The sequence below is a fragment of the Hyalella azteca genome, unplaced genomic scaffold, assembly GCF_000764305.2.
Source record: "Hyalella azteca isolate HAZT.00-mixed unplaced genomic scaffold, Hazt_2.0.2 contig13934, whole genome shotgun sequence".
Classification (NCBI taxonomy): Eukaryota; Metazoa; Arthropoda; class Malacostraca; order Amphipoda; family Hyalellidae; genus Hyalella; species Hyalella azteca.
The window spans coordinates 1-21,322 of record NW_025943838.1 but is presented as its reverse complement, the minus strand read 5'-3'; the positions used below and the strand labels follow the sequence as shown (position 1 = coordinate 21,322).

Genomic DNA, 21,322 nt, shown 5'->3' with positions numbered 1-21,322 from the left:
ATACCACACGGTCATGTTTCACATGAATGGAATATTAGACCGCACGGTCATCCACTAGTAGATTGGAATGTTGGATCGCAATGTCACAATACAGAATGGATTATTCGTAGTCTCTGTAAATGAATAACAATGAGCCTGTCCTTTCAGTCCAAATTTAAGAAGACTAATACGCATATTCGTCGTATTTCTCGTAATTCGAGTATTCATCATATGATGACAGTTACTTGAATGAATCTAAAAACTTCGACCAAATCTTACAGGAAAATAAGCATGGCTGAAAAAGAGACCTAGAAATGTGTCAAAAGCTAGAAATTTCCGTCTTCTTAATAAAATCAATGCACAATCTTCTTGACGATTCAGGTCAGTGCATTTAATAATAGTCATCACATGAAGGCTTGAATTAAACTCATTTTTGTAATTTTGAAACCAAATATCGAATATGGACACACGATTCGGTTTTACACGGTTCGACACGCGGTTCTGCATTTATGGACACGAAATTCAACTAAATTATTGGTACAATCACACCCACTGTGAGTCCTCGAATCTAAACACACGCGATCGAACCGCAGCGTGAAATCGAAAGTGAGAATTATTATGGAACGAGGAGAGGCGTCGGTGTCACCGTGGCAGTGTGACCCAACAGTGGCCAGATGGCAGCGGCGAGAAGCTTTTATAAGCCAGGTTAATGGCAGGACAACTGTGCAGATGAGTGGCCCTATAATACAGCCTGCATGATTGTATGTACAGTTGTATAGTTCCACTCTGGGGATGCCTCGAGTATTGTTGATTTTTCCAATTAAGCTTAAATGAAACATGAAGAACTGCGCGATTTCTGCCCTCGTGTACATGAGTAAAGATATATAACTTTTTTAGTTAATAATCAGAAGTGATCTATGAATGAATGAATCTAATCTGCTTTAGTAAATAAATTAAAGGCACGAATAATGTGGATTGTCAGTATTAACAAAAAATTAAAATTAAAATGGCATAAAAAATTATGACTACGAATAGAAAGTTCGTATAGTAATTATTCATCGTCAATATAGCCTTGACCAATTAATTGAGAGATGAAGAAGTTTTAAGGAAATTAAAAAAATTATTAATCACGAAGGTGAAGCTGAATTTGAATGTAGGACTCTGGCGGGCTAACGCGATAAATACATTTAAATGCAGATTTTCCGATCGATAGAGAAAATGAGCAAGGGAAAATATATATATTTTGCAATCTTTATTATTTGTGAAGTGCAGATACATTGCGATCCAATTGATGATGCTTGTTGCTTGTAGTGCAATTTGTGATGCGGATACTTGCAGTTCAGTTATGATGAAAAACGCTTGCAGTACAATTTATAATACGCGATTCTTGCTGTACAATTTACGATGTGGGACGCTTGCTGTACACAAGTGATGCGGGACGTTTTATTAATTGCAACTTAAGTGCTTCTGCACATGCACCCACTCCTCCATCTACATAGAGAGATTGACTCTATAACATTAGTGCTCGTGAGTGTATAGCAGGCAGTTCAACTAAATGGTTTTTAAAAGTGGGTTAAATACTCATACGCGTACTTACGTATTAATCATCATTTTTTAGTTCCATTACATTTAGTCTCTGTTCAAAACCTCGTTTTACCTTCTTTGTGAGATCCTCTTTTTGCGTTAATAGATGGAAACTAACACGAAGTCACGGTCACGTCTGATCTACTATAGAAAGTTACGCTACACCAGAGATACGAGTTCAATCGTCTAAAGCTTTTGAAAAATAATACGCCAGAGAGTTAACGAAAACAAAAACTAATTAGGGCACCTATGCATTTGCGATGCAAATTTTCTAAAATGATTTTCTACGAGCGAACCTGTAAATATTTTCTTCCGTCTGAACCCCTGGAATCAGGAACAGGAATAAATATCCTTCAGGTAACGGTAGCATTGAAGCTCATGACCATCAACGTATCTGATTCATTTAGTTTAAACTCCATTATGCAACCAACCTTGGCATGGTAAGTGGATGAACTTTAATCATGCCGCAAATTGCACGATTGCCCCGTTGTTACCACCTGCAATGTGCACCTTTCTTTCATGAAGCTATAATGACTTGGATGACACCAAATCCAGGGACTGTTAATCACGCTAGGATTATGATGACATAGTCGAAAAAACGACAATGCATCACAATAGTTCATTACGCTATGCAGAAAAAGTAAACTAAAAATTTCCGGCTTGATATCAGCGTTAATTCCAAGTTCAAGCACAATTGAGCTTTTATTGCTTAGAGGTTAGACGTTTATCCTGCACATACGTAGTGATAATTGTTAGTGATAGAACTGCCGTTCTATTGTGCGCCTTACCTTAAAATTGCGAGTACTTTGCGAAAGTCAACATGTATACTTTCAATGAATTGACATCAATGACCTCATACGTTTTTTCCTATACACCCCGAGACTCAAGATTCCGAAGTTTATGAATATATATTTTTTCAATGGCAGCAATCGAAAAGATAACAGCTATTATACGCGCGGAAAGATCGAATTCTCCCGATAGTCGATTGTTAACCAAACTTAGTTTCCACATAAAACCTCACAGGCAGCAAGTCATCCCTCAATACATCCACCGATAAAATCATAAAACGAATACCTACCTATTCATGCAGTTGATAAATACGAGTAAAATAATACCTGACGACACACGTCTCTACTGTCTTACTTCAACAGTTCATAAATAGATCAGCATCGACAAAGGTCTTAGGCAAATAAAACTTTACAATCAAGGGTACCAATAATTGCGATTATCCGTTCATGGAATCATAAATTCTCTAACAACTTGAATCAACTCCTAGAAAATATCTCGTTGAATTGAACGTAACTCATGATTTTGTGAACACAACGGCAATTTTTCGTAGTCGTTAACACTTCTTAAGCAACTCCATTACGCAAACGCTTGCGAAATAAAAATTTTTAGCGATAGGAAAAATGAGAAAAATGTCAAGTAATAAAGAATTTATTCCATAAAATTTTTTAGCGATAGGAAAAATGAGAAAAATGTCAAGTAATAAATAATTTATTGAAAACACAATAAAAATCAGTAAGAGGTAACAACTCAGTTGTCTTGCACAAAAGGACGCGTCAACAGAGCGTCGCTGGCCTGAGAATATCATATTTTTATTTAAATACTGTAACACGCGCGACTTATGAAAGGGTCGCCATTCACATTAGGCCGTTTTGTGTCAGCCTGTCTTGAATTAACCCTGAAAAAGTGTATATTAGATACATTAATTCTTAAGAAATATCTTCTATATGGCAAATGGAATTATCTTTACCGGAAATTTCTTGGACATTAACTACCGGGTAATTGATTGATTTGGATGCTTCAGAATAACTCGCTTCATTTCTCCTAGTCCAGTGAACCCTGTTTACCTTAATTACGGAAAATTGATTCTGTTGAAGGTAACTCTAGTTCACAGATTTTAAAATACGAATAGCACCCGTGGTGGTTAATACGTAGAAAATGGTTAGCACGTTCATATGTTTATTTCTAAGTAGACAAAAATTATTGGCAGACAATTAAATTCAATAAAATTTTAAATGGGATCATTGTGACATTGTGTTTAGAACACTAGTAACACTAGTATACGAGTTTGAAAATTTGATTAACATCGCCTAGTGAGGAAAAATCTTTCACGAGATGAATTGCTGCACCAATCAAGAGTACCTATAGAAAAGTTAAAAAGAGTTATACATTCTACAGAAAAAAATAAAAAAAATTCAAAATTCGCTCATCCAATGTTGGCTGAACTTTCAGATTTCACACATTTCCACATAATATACAGCATTATTTACTGACACAGCCGTCCATTTATTAGCATCCATATTACTATTCTACCTCAAAATTTAGTCTCACGTGACGTAGGATATTTTCAAGTGCATGGCACTCTTATGGAATGCAGCAACTGGATTGCAATTTTCATTATTAGGCAGCGCTGGGATTTAAGCGGTGATCAGGCGGATAAGCAGACAAACTGAACGCTCTTCACTCCAATGCCTTGATGAAAGTTTATCCCGTTAGTGAGATACTAGCGAGACCTTCCTGGCGACAGAATCATGACACGCGTAGGAAGAGACGTTCAATCAATGGCTTGTGATGCGACACCGTACACACAAAATCTGTCGGAAGTCTCGCAATGCAAGTAAGAATACAAGGGGAAAGTTGAATCCAATCAGCAATATCAACAGTTTAATATCAGGAAGCAAAGCCCAAGGTGCAAGTCCTCGGCTAGACATGAAAACAAAATGCACAAAAGTCAAGAATTTTGTGCAACTCAAATTACCGATAAATAAAAACAGTTTAGAATTGAAAGAAGACTGCCTTAATTATTTAAAGCACTAACAAAGTTTAATCGTTGTCATTACAGCAACCATGCCTCCACAGTGGGTGAGTATATCTGAAGAGTTAACCTCTCTTCAACAATAACATCTTGATGAATAAATCACGAATTGAATCATTGATTCTACGGCACCGCCAGCCACGATCACATCTTAAGGAGCGATAAACCACTCGGCTGTAACAAAGCGTACAGAGCAGATACGAGAGACGGCCGTGAAGTCAGGACGGTTATTGCTGCAAGTACGGCCGGCAGCGTTCGTGGTAGAGTCGGACGCAGTGACGCTGGCGAGGACGGCGCTATAGATCAACAAACTGTCATCATTACGCTCATCAGAATACGCTTAACATATTAGGCAACGTTCGATACTGAAGAACAGGCTAGACTCACACCATCCAGAGGCAAAAAAAATGAAAAAAAAACTATTACTAGCCGCACAAAATTTGGTGGGTATAAACAAAGCTTATACACACACGGCAAGTTCAAGCAACATTCTGCCTTAGCTCGATTCACTGGATAATAATGCTATGACCTAATTGATCAAAAACGGAGGCAATTCATAACAGTTGAGAAGGAAGTGTTGGAAATATCCACGTACATGCCCTTTTGGTACACACATAGAGAAAAAGAATTGACAACAAGCAGCGAATACTAGAGGGAAATTTGAAAATGTGGTCTAACGTTACAGAAATATGCTCAAGCTTCGGTATTTAAAGTAGAACAAGTTAAAATGCGAACATTGTTGTTCGGAATGGAAAAAATTTAATCACCCGTGCCAGTCAGAAATATAAAAGGTGAATGAATCACATACTTAAACTACACAAGCAAACAAATGCCGTTGAAATTAAGAAGTTCAATAAATCACGACTTACATTCTACTGGTACTGGAAAATCAATATTTGAATCTATATTTTACAAATCATACAAAGAAAGTGAAGCCTCAAGAGGGGAAAAGTGCCGTAGATGTAGCGGTGGCCACACGGTGCGAGGAAAGTAGAGATCATGACCACACAATAATAATAATAATAATAATAATATTTCACTTACACAAACTATAGGCAGGTCGTTTCCCAGTCTTGGTCTCACACGACCAGGTCAGTTCCAGCCTCCCTATTTTGCAGATGGTTAAGTTTATGATTTTGTGTTTTAAGTTATGTTGTTATGTTATGAGTTTTATGATTAAATCCCCTACTGCTCTGCTTGATATGACTCGAACGGGGAAAATTATTCACGTACAAAATATAATATCGTACGCTTGCAAGCATAGGAACGAGGGAAGTCAGGTTCTACATACATGATATGTACCGGCGAATACGCCAGGTTAGGAATTATCTAATAATAATGATAAAAATGTGTACATGCTGCGAACTGCAAACTCATGGAAGTCTAGCCGGGAATATTTTCTTCTAAATTTCATATTCAACTACAACAGCATTCAGAAATAAAAATCAAGTACTTGACAAGAGAGGCGTCCAGTCATAAGTTGAGCAAGATACATACAGTGAAATTGCATGTTCAAGGAAATTGTCTGTACAAGTTAATTATTTTACAAGGAAATTGAGGTCCGTCGTCAAATAGATGCTTGCAGACATAAACACGGGAACATTTTTAGCGCATTTTCTCATTTATGAAAAAAATGCACTATTGTGCTCGCCATGTCCGTCTGTCCGTCCGTGACTTCATGTTTTCGTCGACGAGAAAATGCGCTCTCTGTCACTCACTGCAGTGAGCACCTACTGAGTTAATAAAAACTCTTAACCTATGAAAGATTAAATTTTCGAGGAATGAATAGATGAAGTAGAAGAATAATAATAATTCCTAACTGACTAGATACCTTGGTTATTTAGCCCTCTGTCTAAGAACGTAAAACTCTAGTTACCAGGCAGGTAGGTAGGAATAGCATTGAGGACGGAAAATAGATGAAATTACTGGGAATGACAGTAGATGATAAATAAGCAATAAAAATCATGCCACAGACACGATCTCATACCGTATACAAATTTCTTCAGCTGAGCTTCAGAGCTCAACTGTCTGAAGTGACAAGCATGGAACAAAAGGATATAATCCATAATCGAACCATGGTATGATAGAATAAAATAGGCACTGAAAAAATATACAATGCAATACATAAAAGTCAGTTTCCTCCCCTTGATTGTGCAGCAGGTCTCAAATATCATACCTACTCGTGATTGCGACCATCGAAAATCAGCATTAATAATTCATAGTTTAGGTTAATGACAACCATAACAATAACAACAATAAAATAGTAACTGGCTAATCCAACTAAAATACTAAACAAAATGTTCGACACTACAACGAGCTCTTCTCGCATCAGTTGAGGAACCCAAAACTTAAGAGCAATAAACCTGAACATCCAGGGTTACCTGGGAGCAAACACTACTATGGTCTGCCAGTTACAGCCATTGGTTAATGCAAGCAACTTGTGCTATCAATTGCTGTATATTAGTCAGTTCTTACAAGTGTCATTCACGTACGTAAACATTGCATTAAAATGTCTGCATCACTGAGAAATTCTAGTATTCTCTACGTTGTCTGAGTAAATCCAAACTGAATATTAACTGAGGGTAATTACCAACAAAAAAAGCTTCATTAACATCCATGACTTAATAACGGTAGCTTAACGGCTAGTCTTTTACAACTTCATAACACACACTTGCTGCTGTCCTGTCAGTTATCTTTCGATGAGTGCTAATAGTCTACGGTCGAAAAAATGTTGTTCATTTTTACAACACTTCTCTTGAACTGCACTTATAGTTATTTGTTTGTTTGTCTGCTACAAGTCTTGTAATTGATATTTAACACTTTAAATTGTCAAATCAATCTGAAATTTTGCACACTTGCGTAAATTCGGAGACAATACATGAATCAATTGACATAAAAAAATAATGTTAAAAATTTATAAAAAAATTAGATATTAAACAAAATTTTTTAAAATAATTTTGTTTCAAATATTTATAAATAAAATAAGAAATTCATTATACATGTGTAACATCGGAGACACTGGCCTCTTTAGAAGTGATGTCCTTAAAAAGTAAATTTTTAAACGCATATTTTTTAATGCATCTGTTTCGGACGACAAGTACAACTTAGGGGCGCAGGTTTCAGGAAGAACTAATTGAATTTATTTAATGCAAATACCTTATTTTGGTAAATCCTTGGAACTCTATTTAGTAATAGATATAATTCATGAAATGAGCTCAATTCAGCATTTTAATATCTATAAACAAATTTCCTAAACGTCGAACCTAAACTGATGAGGCGGTCGGTAAACCTTGGAACTCTATTTAGTTATAGATATAATTCATGAAATAAGCTTAATTCAGCATATAATTACCCATAAAATAATTGTTTAAACGTCGAACCTAAACTGATGAGGCGGTTTAACCTTGGCGCACCTACGACATGTCGTGGACGCGTTCGACCAGGCGCGCAGCAAGACGCCCGCAGGCCCGCGCTGCTTATTGGTCAGCAGCGCGTCAGTGCACCGCTCGCAGCAGCGGCGGACGGTCGACGCCGCTCTCGCGTACCAGTTGTTGAGTAATGTAACCAGTGCGTGCTGCTGTTTAGCCAGCAAATTCAGGTATATTCCTAAGACTACTAAAGTGCCTCCCCAGACGTACCTGTAAATAATAAACTATATCAAACCAAAAGAACTTAATAATAAGAATAAAAAAATTATAAATGAAGCTTTAGAGAACTAAAGCAATGTTTTAAAAATGTTATATTCTCGATGGAATGAAAAGATCCATATTGGAGGGAATGATCCATTTTGAACCAAAAATAAAAGGGATTTTAATTATATATATCTTACCATTCGTCCTACTAAAGGCGACTTATACGTCCGGCGCCTGAATCTCACCAGCAGATATCAAGAAATGATACAAATATATATAGGTAACATGCAATTATATAAAAAAAATATTCAGATTTATTACAATTAATCTTAGCGAAGAGCAGACAGACCGAGCATAGAAGACACTCACTGGATGGTGAAGGGCTTAGTGAAGAGCAGGAAGGACAGGAGGATAGAGATCGCTTTCCTGGCAGTGGTGACAGTGACAGCGACCAGCGCTCCGTGCAGGGTCACGAGTGCCAGCACTGCCTGCACCCCACAGAACCCGGAGGCTGACAGCACCAGGATTGCTGGCATCAGCTCCCACCAGTGCTGGGACAATGAATGCATGCTATATGACATCGGGACTTCATTATTTTCGACCATTGAGGATAAAATTATAAACAAGATGGTCCACGAGAAGGAAGACGATTATAAGCCGAAGCTGTGATAAGTATCAGACCATTAAAACTTTAACATGACGGTATAGACAAAAACAAAAATTAATTCTCATATTAAAATGAAAACAATCAAATGAGATCAGTCGCAAGAAAATAACAAATACCGGTATAGAGAACATTAGGATTAGAAGGTTCACAAGAAATGAAAAAGAATCCACGCCTCTAGGAAAAATACACTTCCTGGCAATAGAGTGCAAGTGACGGAAGGCAAGGTTGAAGAGGATGCGGATGCCGTAGGAGTAGTATAAGACAAGAGGAACAAAGAATAATACAAGGGGAGATAATAACAGATAAGTGCCTCTAGGAAGAAGATTGCTCCTGTCAAAAGGGTACCAGTGATGGAAGGCAAGGTTGAAGAGGATGCGGACACCATAGGAGTAGTAGAGGACGAGAGCAACAACGAAAAGATACAAGGGGAGAGAATAACAGATAAGTGCCTCTAGGAAGAAGAATGCTCCAGGCAGGAGGCTGCCGGTGAGCAGCAGGAAGGCCAGGATGCAGAGGAAGCCGAGGCCGTAAGAGTAGAGGACGACGCGGGCGCTGGGCTCGTGGCTGTTCTTGAGCGCCGCTTCCTGGACGTTGCCGATGATGGCGTCGCAGCAGAGCGACATGCTCACCAGCACAACGCCTGTCAAACACGGCATATCAAATGCATTCATTCATAGAATAAGTCTTCACAGTACAAATGTAATAAAAAATATATAACTCAGTACTCACTGCAGCGAGTGAGAGGGCGCATTTTCTTGTCGACGAAAACGTGAAGTCACGGACGGACGGACTGACGGACGGATGGTCGGACATGGCGATCACAATAGTGCATTTTTTCCATAAATGAGAAAATGCGCTATAAAGGCATCTTCGCAATGAAATGAAGCCATAACAGATTAAAGCTACCTATTTCAAAGTTAAAAACTAACAAAGTTAATTTCCTACCTAAAGGGTTTGCATTTTCACAATCTAAATTCAGAAAAATATATATATGAAATATACATTTGATGTTAGAATCAAACGAGCACTAAGCCATCAATTCCGTTGACAAAACATGAAAAAAAAACAAATGCCACCAAACCAAGTACCTACACAAAAAGCATGAAAATACATTAAGTTTGTAAGATATATTATATTTGTGGGACGTCTCTTGAGTGAGTGCTCACCCTGCAAGTTAAAGTCAGGCTGTATCTGAGAGTCGGCGAGAGTGAACCACACCAGCCCAGCACACATCATGAGGCAGCTCAGTACCTGGGCAAAGCTATACCTGCTCATATATAAGATTAATTACATTTATGAGGTTTAGATGAAGATTGAATGAATGATATTAAATTATACAAGAGAAGTCTGTAATGCACATGCTTTATTTATTTATCTTCAGACAATGCTGGGACAAAGACAATGCTTTGTCTTCAGATAAAAATTATCTTTGGTAATCTTTATCTGCTACATTGCATTGTTCTCGGCAAGAAAAAGCGATGACTAGTACGGACTACTGACATATTTCTGAATCAAGTTACAGATGTCATAGATCGATGAAGAGTAAAGAAGAACAAATGATAAACTACACATATAGGTACCCGTGTTGATACTCGGAATTGTGTTGGCCTGGTTCACTCGCTTCTTTATAAGTATGAATAGACTAAAAGTTGTGAACTTAAATGTACTTGGCATACAATTCATACCAATTCTGGTTCAATTATTTGATTACAAAGACAGTTTTGACTGATGCATAACTAACGTTTTCCGTAGGATGATGATGGAGCCGATCATGACGGGGATGAGCTTGCATGATTTGAATATCACCTGAAAAACGATTCGATTACATATTTTGTATACATGTACATGTAGAAGAATAACTACAATAAAATTGACCATCCAATAAAGATATCGGAATTTACTTGCATAAAAATAATTTTTCCACATACGTACATAATTGATCAAGCTACAGATAAAATACGGTAACACTGATGAATTTATAATCAGAACTGAACAATTACTGCATAACGATATAGTATGAAACTATATTCTAATCAAAATCTAACTCGATAAATAATCTAATTTTTTTCCTATAATACATTCATATCACTCACTTGGGTAGGATAGTTGAGGTAGCCCATACTTGTATTCGAGAAGCCCATCGTGCCAACAGTGATGAGTGCAATTGTGAAGTAAGTGTTCAAAGGCACACTGAAGTGAAAAATTGTCACTTTATTATCTCAATGGAATGCTCATGAAGTACATCCACCCATCATGTTAAACAACAATTGTTACCAAGAAAATGTTTCTGATGCTTAGCATGTAAAACAATTTTTGGAATCAATAAAATGCTTTTGATGATATTCACTCATCAGGTGAAATAATATTCATTATAATTAAATGTTTTTGGAGCATATGCTGTAAGATGATATTTGTTAACAATATAACACCAGTTCAGCAAATAAACTGGTCATATTAAATAAATCAATTCTTAATCACAAATCATGAAAAAGTGTAAAAATAAACACCTCAGTCATATTAGATCTTCAATGAAAAAATTGCAATCCGTCAATTTTTAATTTCATCTGTTCAATTTTTTCATTGAATCTTGGATGGAATGTGAGCAAAGAACAAGTTCTATTTTAGGAAAAAAATCTGAGAAAGTCAAAATAATTTTCAAGTTAAATTAAAGCATAATACCTATAAACAATAAATGAAGATAGCAAATCAATAAATAATCTTATCCATGATTATATTCAAGCAGATTTTTCATACATATAAGTGATATTTGATTACTCACTTAGTCCTTACAGATTGCCTAGACACAGCAAGCTGCATGACAGCAAATAAGCTGTAGTACCCAAATTGTATGAGCGTCACAAACCATCCGTGGTCTCGTAAACCCTCCACACGGAACACAAACTCCTGTAGACAAATGTTCCATTACTTCAAAGTATTTATTTGCATTGAGGGGAAAAGCTCTTTTCAGCAACTAGATTAGTGGAGCAACATCCACCAAAAATTTGGAACACATAGATGAATGAGTGAAAAATCCAAATTGAACACCATGTAGAAATCAAGCAATAATGTGTGAATTAAGAACAAAATTTATAGGGAGGTATTGGCTTTTAAAATTATGTGCTAATGCAAGTAACATAGCTAGAGTTGATCTTCAGAAAATATGTCATTTCCATTGTTGTATAATATACCTAAGCTTGCCTAAGATTTCATTCAGAGAATGAGACCTGCATAATATAGGTACCTACCTATGTGATGATATTTGTCCTCAAATCATCCTAGTGGTAACCATATGGTATGGTAGGTATCACCATACATAGCATGGTTCAAAATTCAGCATAACATGCGAGATTCTTTTGAATAATCTGAGCTTTATTAAAATTTACTTACATATCTTTTATCTTACATTTTGTCTCCCAAAATCTAAAAACAAATTGATTTGATGATAATAAAAGCTTGCTTTACAGGTTACACAATATTGGGACACTGTATTTTTTCACCATAGCCTTAAAGACCATCAATGCAAGACTGCTGTGTTAGAACTGATCTTGAAAGTAGGCAACTGTGAAGCCTGGACTTGTAGAGGGCTTGAATGTACCTATGGCAAATAAGTTTTCACCAGCCCTTTTCAACTGAGAAAATTTTATTTATGTCAAATTATGTGGCAATTTTGTTTTACCATGTGGTACTACTGCTAAGAGGGAATGCGATAGTAGTGGATCACAGCTTGATGAACAGTATCTAAAAATAAGCACTAAAAATAATTTTTATGTTACCGTATCCTCCCAGAAATTCAAATTTTATTCTCGTGTTATTCCATAGCTGGTTTTGCCACATCAGCATTAATTGATGGTTTATATACATAACTGTTGAGGAATGCTAAATAAGTGGTTGAGCTGTACTGTTAATAAGGCACTCATTTGCATATTACGGTATATATTAATTACGGTATTCCCCTCATAGTGAGGATAATGCCCTTACTTTGGCTATCACAATATAAATTTTCAAAAGCCAAAGAGCAATTTATTCAAAATGTTAGCACTAAAATCCAGAGAGCACTTCAACTTATACTACCCAATGAACTCAATAATGTCACATGGAACTGCCAGCTGAATAGCTAAACAGTCTTGGTGGAGTTTACAGAGCAAATGCAGTCAAAATTTGATCAATCAGTTCTGATGTAAGGTTCATTGCACTTGCAGTAGAACACTCACCAGCATGCAGCCATAAAGAACATAGAAGATAAAGATGGCCACCGAGCAGATTATGAAGCGTACAGTTGTGGAGAACTGTACTAGAGGAAGACCAAGCAAGCTGGGTACATTCTCCCTGCAAAACATTTGATGGAACTTTATACCCTGCAACTGCTTAAAATTCATACTAACCCATCTTAAAAAAACATGAATCTAAAAAATAGAAGCAATTCTAAATCCTTCAATCACAAGTCTTTTTCTGATGTACCTATATGAAGTATATAGGTAGTATACATATACATGAAGTATATATGCACATTCACTTTAATATTAAGTATGATAAAAAGTCAAAACTTATTTTGGATGCAATGTTTCAATCTCTTTTATGTGAAATACAAATGTTGCCAAGATTGGTCAAATGTTGCCAAGATTGGTCAAATGTTGCCAAGATTGGGCAAGTGTCCCAAAGACCATCAACATTTAGGATAGGGTGGATAGCTGCGGTGGTGCAGTGGTGAGAGACTTTGTCTCTCGCACCCAGCTCCTGGGTTTGAGTCTTACTGAGGACGTGTTATTCTGGGAAGCTCAGCTCATGGTCAACTCAGCCATTCATCCAACTCTGGTTGATAAATGAGTACCTGGCTTGTCCAGGGTGTTGTGTAATGCAAAAATGGTTCCGACGGGTCAGCGAGCCAATGATGTTCGTGGAAATACCAGTGGCATCAAAGTGCCCAGAAAAACTGACGTATCACCCCCTCCCTTACCTAGTCGCCACTACCAGGATGGGCAATTACAACAAGTGTCCCAAAGTATTAGGCACTATTAGCGTATTATTGCCAGGATTCAATAATCTCTACAACTTCAGAATTATGTTATCCTGGATCCTGTTATTACTGTTGTGCCTTATCTCATTGCTCTAAAACAACATTGCTCACTCTCATTGCTTGCTTATCTCTATGCAAATAAAAAAAAAAAAACATTCAAACATATATATTGCATGGAAAATAAAACTCAAATTTTACTCATGTTTAAAAATTGAAGAATCATTTTTTATGTTATAAATATTTAGATATATTTAAATGATATAAATATATCTGGTTTCCAGAAATTTTAAGGAAATTTTTCTTCAAGTTTTCAATTTATTTATCACATTCTATCAAAATAACTTTAACAAGAAACAACTTACTTTTCTTTATCAAGTTCATCATCTAATAGGCGAATGGAGACAGCAGAGCTTTTTTCATCCAACTGTCTTCCTCCTGCCATGCTTAGTCAAGAAATTAAACATCAACAACTAAAAACAAAGAAAATACTTAATTTCATGATGAGCTTTCCTCTTAACACTAAGTAAATTCTGAAAATATATAAATTTTGCCATTAGAAAAATTTCTACTGACATTAATAAAAAATCAGATTTAAAATTATAGGATTAGAATTGTTTTAGTCTGAGTCTGTGGGAGGAAAAAAATTTCATATTTTAAAAATAAAAACAGCTGGTTATTCAGCATGACACATCTGGTCACTAATGACTAGACAGATTTCATGCAAAAGTCACAATTCAAACCTTGATTCTAGGTCTTGAACAAGTGGCTATCACAGTCCTGGTCAGTCCACACTCAATCATTGACCAATGATTGTAAAAATCTAATTATGAAGATGATAGATTAAAGTTTACCACCATAATATATAGTATATACTGTCAAACGGGGTAAAAAGGGACGGGCGGGGTAAATCGGGACGCGCCTCCGACATTTTGTAAAAATGTTGTAGCAGCTAAACTAATCAAAATATTGCAAAACTAAAAATAGTAGCATAAACTTCAACATTTTTACTATCTATTATGTATAAAGCTAGTCATGAAATCAAACATTTACTATCTCTAAAAAATCGCTGAAAAAAAGTGTGAAAAGTGCAATTTTGGAAAAGTACCTCTGCTAAGGTCTGGAGCAAAAAAAATATTCACCGTATTAAAAAATTTTATTTACATAAAAGTTGCACACAGGTGTCAGATTGAAAACGTAATTGACAGAATTTGCCTATCTCATTAAAAAAATGGCAGCCATTTCCGCACGGCGGGGCTACTCGGGACACCTCCCCGGGGTTACGGGGTAATTAGAGAGTAGAGACACCCTTAAAAATGCATTTACAATAGAACCTCAGTTAGCAAAGGTTCCAGTTAACAAAAAAGTTGATTAACAACAAAGAATTTTGATTACATTTACCTTGCTCAGTGAAAAAACATTCACTTATCGAAAAATTAGTGCATTAGTTTAGTGCATCTCTAACCCTTGTCCAGTAATGTTTCTGACTTACTGTCATATGGGGTTATTCATATGGGATGGGTGGGGACAGTGGGGTAAATCAGGATTTAGGACAGTCCTCCAACATGGCGTAAAAAGGTTCTAGCAGCAAATCTAATTGAATGTTACAAAGCTACAAATAGTGGCAATGTGGCATTAATGTAAAAATCGTATTTATGTAGCATAACTTTCAACTTGGAAGTTCGAAGCCATGAAAATTCATCCATAAGTAAGAAAATTCCAATCTAGGTCTCCAAAGATCTTGTTATAATAATTAGTCAGTCATCAACATCAAGGATACAAAACTGATTTACACTACTCTATTTCACTCAAATTTTCAAGCCTCCCAAAAGTTGACCATCAAGTTTATTAATGTCACTTGCAACTTTGCAATTGCAAGTTGCAACATTAAAATTTTGCCATTGTGAAAATCGATTTCGACTGGAAATAGGAGCTACGGCCTACGGGTGGTAAACTGGCCACGAAAGGCGCTAAACTCGAAAATTTTGAGCAAACAAAGAAATAATTAAGCTATCAAATATCTAACATTACATACATTACATACCGTAAAATGGGGTAACTTAGACCACTTTTTTTTTACAAATGATGCCATTTTTTTACTAGCTAAATTAAACTTGAATTGAAACATGCAAAATATAGGTCTATACTCTAGCTTCACTCACCATAAATTGCTGGCTCCTGCCTCTCATAGTCTAACAAGTCTTCGAGAGAGTAATATGAAGGTCATATATTGTAGTAGGCCTACGTTCTGTCTAGCGGAGACTAGCGCTTGGTTTGATTCCAATAATTATTTTAGTAAAAAAAATTATCTACGATATTTTCGGTCTAGCGCTGCAGCGACATGAATTCAACTGACTCAGTGACTCTCAAGTTCTCAACTCTCATGATTCCTGACATACCACAACACAAAGCACTCGTGGTTGAACAACTATATACTTCAACCATGCTAAGCACTAGGTAACTAAGAGTCTAAGACAGCACACTCTAACTTCTAACACTAAGTCACTACCAACACTACCTACCTACCTTGTCAAGTGCAAGCACCTACTAGCTAGCCACTACTGATTTTTTTTTAATTTGATTTGAAGACTTCGGGTATGCAGGTAGCACACCTCCCAGCCTGAGCACAACTCAGATTTTGATCACTCCACTTCACTTAATTGTTGTTCGGAATGGAAAAAATTTAATCACCCGTGCCAGTCAGAAATATAAAAGGTGAATGAAGATGCTGGGTTAACATTTAAAACAATATTTCGCCCTTTGCCTGTAAATTTAGGTTTTAACTTCTGTTGTTTTTGTTTCCTTATGACTCCAAACTTTATTAATTTTCTGACTGTATTTGTTCTAGATTAATCGAACTGACGATGGAGCTGGTCTCCGAAACGTTTTCAATAGTGAAATGCTGAATTTTTTGTGGAGTTTTCTTCGCTTTTAAATTTCTAATATTTTTGCGTCGTAGTGTCCAGGATACGTAAATGATTCATGATGAGTTGGGCAATGGGCAGCGCTCATGTGGTCTAAGAGGCCAAGGGCCATACTACCGAAAATAGTTCATAAATCCGCCAACTATGAAGTACCGGCTTTTCAGGCAAACCCACCAGTCACAGACGACCAATCGGCCGCTACGTGTACATAGGCCGCTACGTTTACTTGAGCAAGTTTTGATATAACGATCCCAGATTATAATTAAATCAGAGGAGTTAGTACCTATGTATCTGCATAGGTACTGTAACTTGTGTAAGCGTCCCAGCGTGCCAGCGTAGCGATTTCTCAGCGTGTAGCGTTCTTCTCTAAGAGTTCGCCACCGGAAATAATCAGAATCACGCAAAAAATACCAACACAATAAATCATGTTTCACATACTTAAACTACACAAGCAAACAAATGCCGTTGAAATCATGAAGTTCAATAAATCACGACTTACATTCTACTGGTACTGGAAAATCAATATTTGAATCTATATTTTACAAATCATACAAAGAAAGTGAAGCCTCAAGAGGGGAAAAGTGCCGTAGATGTAGCGGTGGCCACACGGTGCGAGGAAAGTAGAGATCATGACCACACAATAATAATAATAATAATAATAATATTTCACTTACACAAACTATAGGCAGGTCGTTTCCCAGTCTTGGTCTCACACGACCAGGTCAGTTCCAGCCTCCCTATTTTGCAGATGGTTAAGTTTATGATTTTGTGTTTTAAGTTATGTTGTTATGTTATGAGTTTTATGATTAAATCCCCTACTGCTCTGCTTGATATGACTCGAACGGGGAAAATTATTCACGTACAAAATATAATATCGTACGCTTGCAAGCATAGGAACGAGGGAAGTCAGGTTCTACATACATGATATGTACCGGCGAATACGCCAGGTTAAGAACTACCGTATATAATAATAATTATAAAAATGTGTACATGGTGCGAACTGCAAACTCATGGAAGTCTAGCCGGGAATATTTTCTTCTAAATTTCATTGTCAACTACAAGAGCGCTCTGAAACAAAAAATAAGTACTTGACAAGAGAGACTTCCAGTCAAGGGATGAGCAAGATATATACAATGAAATTGCACGTACAAGGAAATTATCAATACAAGTTAATCATTGATATAAGGAAATTGAAATCCATCTTCAAATAGATGCTGGCAGACATCAAACACGGGAACATTTTTTTAATTTCACCTACCAAGAGAAGAGAGGAAAACGCTTAACCTATGAAAGATTAAATTTCCAAGGAATGCATAGATGAAGCAGAATAATAATGATGATTCCTAACTGACTAGATACCTGGTTACTTTCAGCCCTCTGTCTAATACGTAAAACTCTAGTTAACAGGCAGGTAGGTAGGAATAGCATTGAGGACGGAAAATACATGATAGGATTAGGAATGATAGCAGATAATAAATAGGCAATAAAAATCATGCCACTGACACGATCTCATATACAAAATTTTTCAGCTGAGCTTCAGAGCTCAACAGTCTGAATTGAAAAGCATGGAACAAATGGATATACCGTAATCCATAAACGAACCATGGAATGATGGAATAAAATTGGCACTGAAAAAATATACACTGCCATAAATAAAGATCAGATTCCCCTCCTTGACTGTGCAGCCGGTCTCAAATGTCATTCACTCTTAATTGCGACCATCGAAAATCAGCATTATTAACTCATAGTTTAGCTTAAAGACAACCATAACAATAACAACAATAAAATATTAACTGGCTAATCCAACTAAGTTACTGAACAAAATGTTCGACACTAAAACGAGCTCTTCTCGCATCAGTTGATGAACTTAAAACCTAAGAGCGATAAACCTGAACAACCAGGGTTACCTGGGAGCAAACACTACTATAGTCTGCCTGTTACAACCATATTGGTTAATATAAGCAACTTGTGTCATCAATTGCTGAATACTAGTCAGTTCTTGTGCCATGAATGTACGTAAACATTGCATTAAGGGGACCGACCTAGCTAAAATTTGAAAATGTTGAGTTTTTCTGTTTCTTATCTCATCTTAAAGGTTGTTTTCTTGCGCATCGAACGATATAAGTATCGTCCCTGTGCGTCGAAAAATGACTTTGTGACAGCTCCTCAAAGGGAGGTGGGTTTTAGGTCCCTTAACAAAACTCTACGAGGATAAATNAATCTAAAGTTAGGTTAACTGACCGTCGCCGAACCTGTAGGCGACGTAACGCTCTCCGTACCACAGAGGCCAGAGGTCCCAGTCAAAAGTGACGATCTTGCGGAGGCTTGGGCCTCTTACGAGGGCAGGGCCATCCTCTACAGGCACGCCCTGCGCAATGAAATATTGATAACAATTAGCTTGATATTACGGAGATGCCTTCTACAGGCACGCCCTGAACAAGGAAATGTTGATAACAATTAGTTTGATGTTACGGAGATGCCTTCTACAGGCACGCCCTGCGCGATGAAATGTTGATAACAATTAGCTTGATGTTACGGAGATGCCTTAACGAAGCGATAAATTCGGAATGATGTAATATTTGTCACATTAATCGAGAAGTTTTGGGAAATTATGTCCGCAGAATTTTGAAATTGACATTGACTGATAGATTCTGCGATTAATTATTTATTTGCTCTGGGAAATATTTCCCAACATTACATGAGGCTTAGATATCAGTGGGAAATCTATAAAAATTATATGATTCAATTACGTAAAATATCGAATGCAAAATTTTTTGGTGATTTAACTATGGTCGAATGTGATTTTAATGAGAATTGGGATAATGAGTACATGGAAATATGCGTGCACAACAAACCTGCGTTCCGTGGATGAGGAGGAATACGAACACCAGATGAAGCAAGAGCTTAGCCGTCACCACCATCTTCGTGGCAGAGAGCGCGGTTCTCAAGAAAACCAATCACAACGACGACAACCTCGTGATTAAATGATAAGCTGAAATTTGATATAAAAAGATAAATGATGATCCTTAGACCGCACGGTCATACGTCACATGAATGGAATATTAGACCACACGGTCATACGTCGCGTGAATGGAACATTAGACCACACGGTCACACGTCGCGTAAATGGAATATTAGACCACACGGTCATACGTCTGTCTCTTATACACATCTAGATGTGTATAAGAGACAGGTCATACGTCGCGTGAATGGAACATTAGACCACACGGTCACACGTCGCGTAAATGGAATATTAGACCACACGGTCATACGTCGCGTGAATGGAACATTAGACCACACGGTCACACGTCGCGTGAATGGAATATTAGACCACACGGTCATACGTCGCATGAATGGAATATTAGACCACACGGTCACACGTCGCGTGAATGGAATATTAGACCGCACGGCCATACGTCACGTGAATGGAACATTAGACCGCACGGTCATACGTCGCATGAATGGAATATTAGACCACACGGTCATACGTCACGTGAATGGAATATTAGACCACACGGTCACACGTCACATGAACGGAATATTAGAACACACGGTCATACGTCGCATGAATGGAATATTAGACCACACGGTCATACACTTGTGGACTGGAACATTGGACAGCACAGTCATCCACCAGTGGATTGGTATGTTAGATCGCACTGTCACCGACTAGAGAATGGATTATTCGTAGTCTCCATCAATGAATAAAAATGAACTCGTAACTAGAGAAATTCATCATATGATGGCAGTTACTCAAATGGTATTTTAAAACGTCCAAATGGTACGTTTTAAATGGTAATTTTAATTTTTTTAAATGGTAATTCAAAACGTCCTGTCCAAATATAACAGTAAAATGGGCATGGCTAAAAAAAATCTTGACAATTGTCAAAAGCTAGAAACTTCCGTCTTTGAACTAAAATCAATGCAAAATCTCATTGACGATTCAGGCCAGTGCATTTTACAATAGTTATCAAATCCTTGCTTGAATTCAACTAATTTTTTTAATTTTGTGGACAAATATCGTATACCGACAAACAGTTAGCATTTATATGGACATGGAATACTATTGATGTATTAAACCAATCACACTCACTGTGAGTGCTCGAACCTAAAGACGCACGATCGAACCACTGCGTGAAATCGAAAGTGAGAATTACTATGGAGTGAGGAGAAGCGTCGGTGTCAACGAGGCAGTGTGACCCAACAGTGGCCAGATGGCAGCGGCGAGAAGCTTTTATAAGCCAGGTTAATAGCAGGACAACTGTGCTGATGCGTGGCCCTATAATACAGCCTGCATGATTGTATGTACAGTTGTATAGCCCCACTCTGTGGACGCCTCGAGTATTGTTGATTTTTCTAATTAAGCTGAAATGAAACATGAAGAGCTGCGCGATATTCGCCATCGGGTACATGAGTAGGAATATTTAACTTATTTAGTTAATAATCAGAATAATAATCTATTTTAGTAAACAAATTAAAGGTACGAATACTATGGATTGTCAGTAATAACAAAAATATTAAATTAAAATGATAGAGAAATAATGACTACATATAGAAAGTTCGTATAGTAATTATTCATCGTCAAGGAATATTCGTAATATTAAAATTTCCATTGCAAAGTTGCATTTTTGAGGTCAACAAATGACAAAGGTTGATGCACCGCAATTACCGTAGGCCATCACTTCCCGCTTCCGCCTGCAATTA

General features: G+C 37.0%; 1 protein-coding gene and 1 long non-coding RNA gene across 3 annotated transcripts; both read right to left on the bottom strand.

The window, feature by feature from the left end:
• Positions 1-5,190: 5,190 nt before the first annotated feature.
• LOC108667684 (adenosine 3'-phospho 5'-phosphosulfate transporter 2) lies at positions 5,191-14,253 on the bottom strand. 2 transcript variants are annotated; one of them, XM_018154732.2, is made up of 10 exons: positions 14,060-14,253; positions 12,895-13,009; positions 11,463-11,587; positions 10,777-10,873; positions 10,425-10,489; positions 9,850-9,950; positions 9,133-9,323; positions 8,386-8,567; positions 7,798-8,022; positions 5,191-5,491 (listed from the first exon to the last, which is right to left on the bottom strand). In XM_018154732.2, the coding sequence occupies exons 1-10, from the start codon at positions 14,137-14,139 to the stop codon at positions 5,464-5,466; spliced, it is 1,209 nt and encodes a 402-aa protein (XP_018010221.1). In that variant the 5' UTR covers positions 14,140-14,253; the 3' UTR covers positions 5,191-5,463. The 2 variants fall into 2 exon arrangements, with proteins under 2 accessions (XP_018010221.1, XP_018010220.1); XM_018154731.2 differs by lacking the exon at positions 5,191-5,491 and having other exon boundaries at positions 7,431-8,022.
• A 4,612-nt stretch (positions 14,254-18,865) lies between these two features.
• LOC108667685 lies at positions 18,866-20,810 on the bottom strand. The gene is made up of 3 exons (XR_001930564.1): positions 20,712-20,810; positions 19,474-19,610; positions 18,866-18,986 (listed from the first exon to the last, which is right to left on the bottom strand). It is a non-coding gene; the product is annotated as an uncharacterized LOC108667685 (long non-coding RNA).
• Positions 20,811-21,322: the final 512 nt, after the last annotated feature.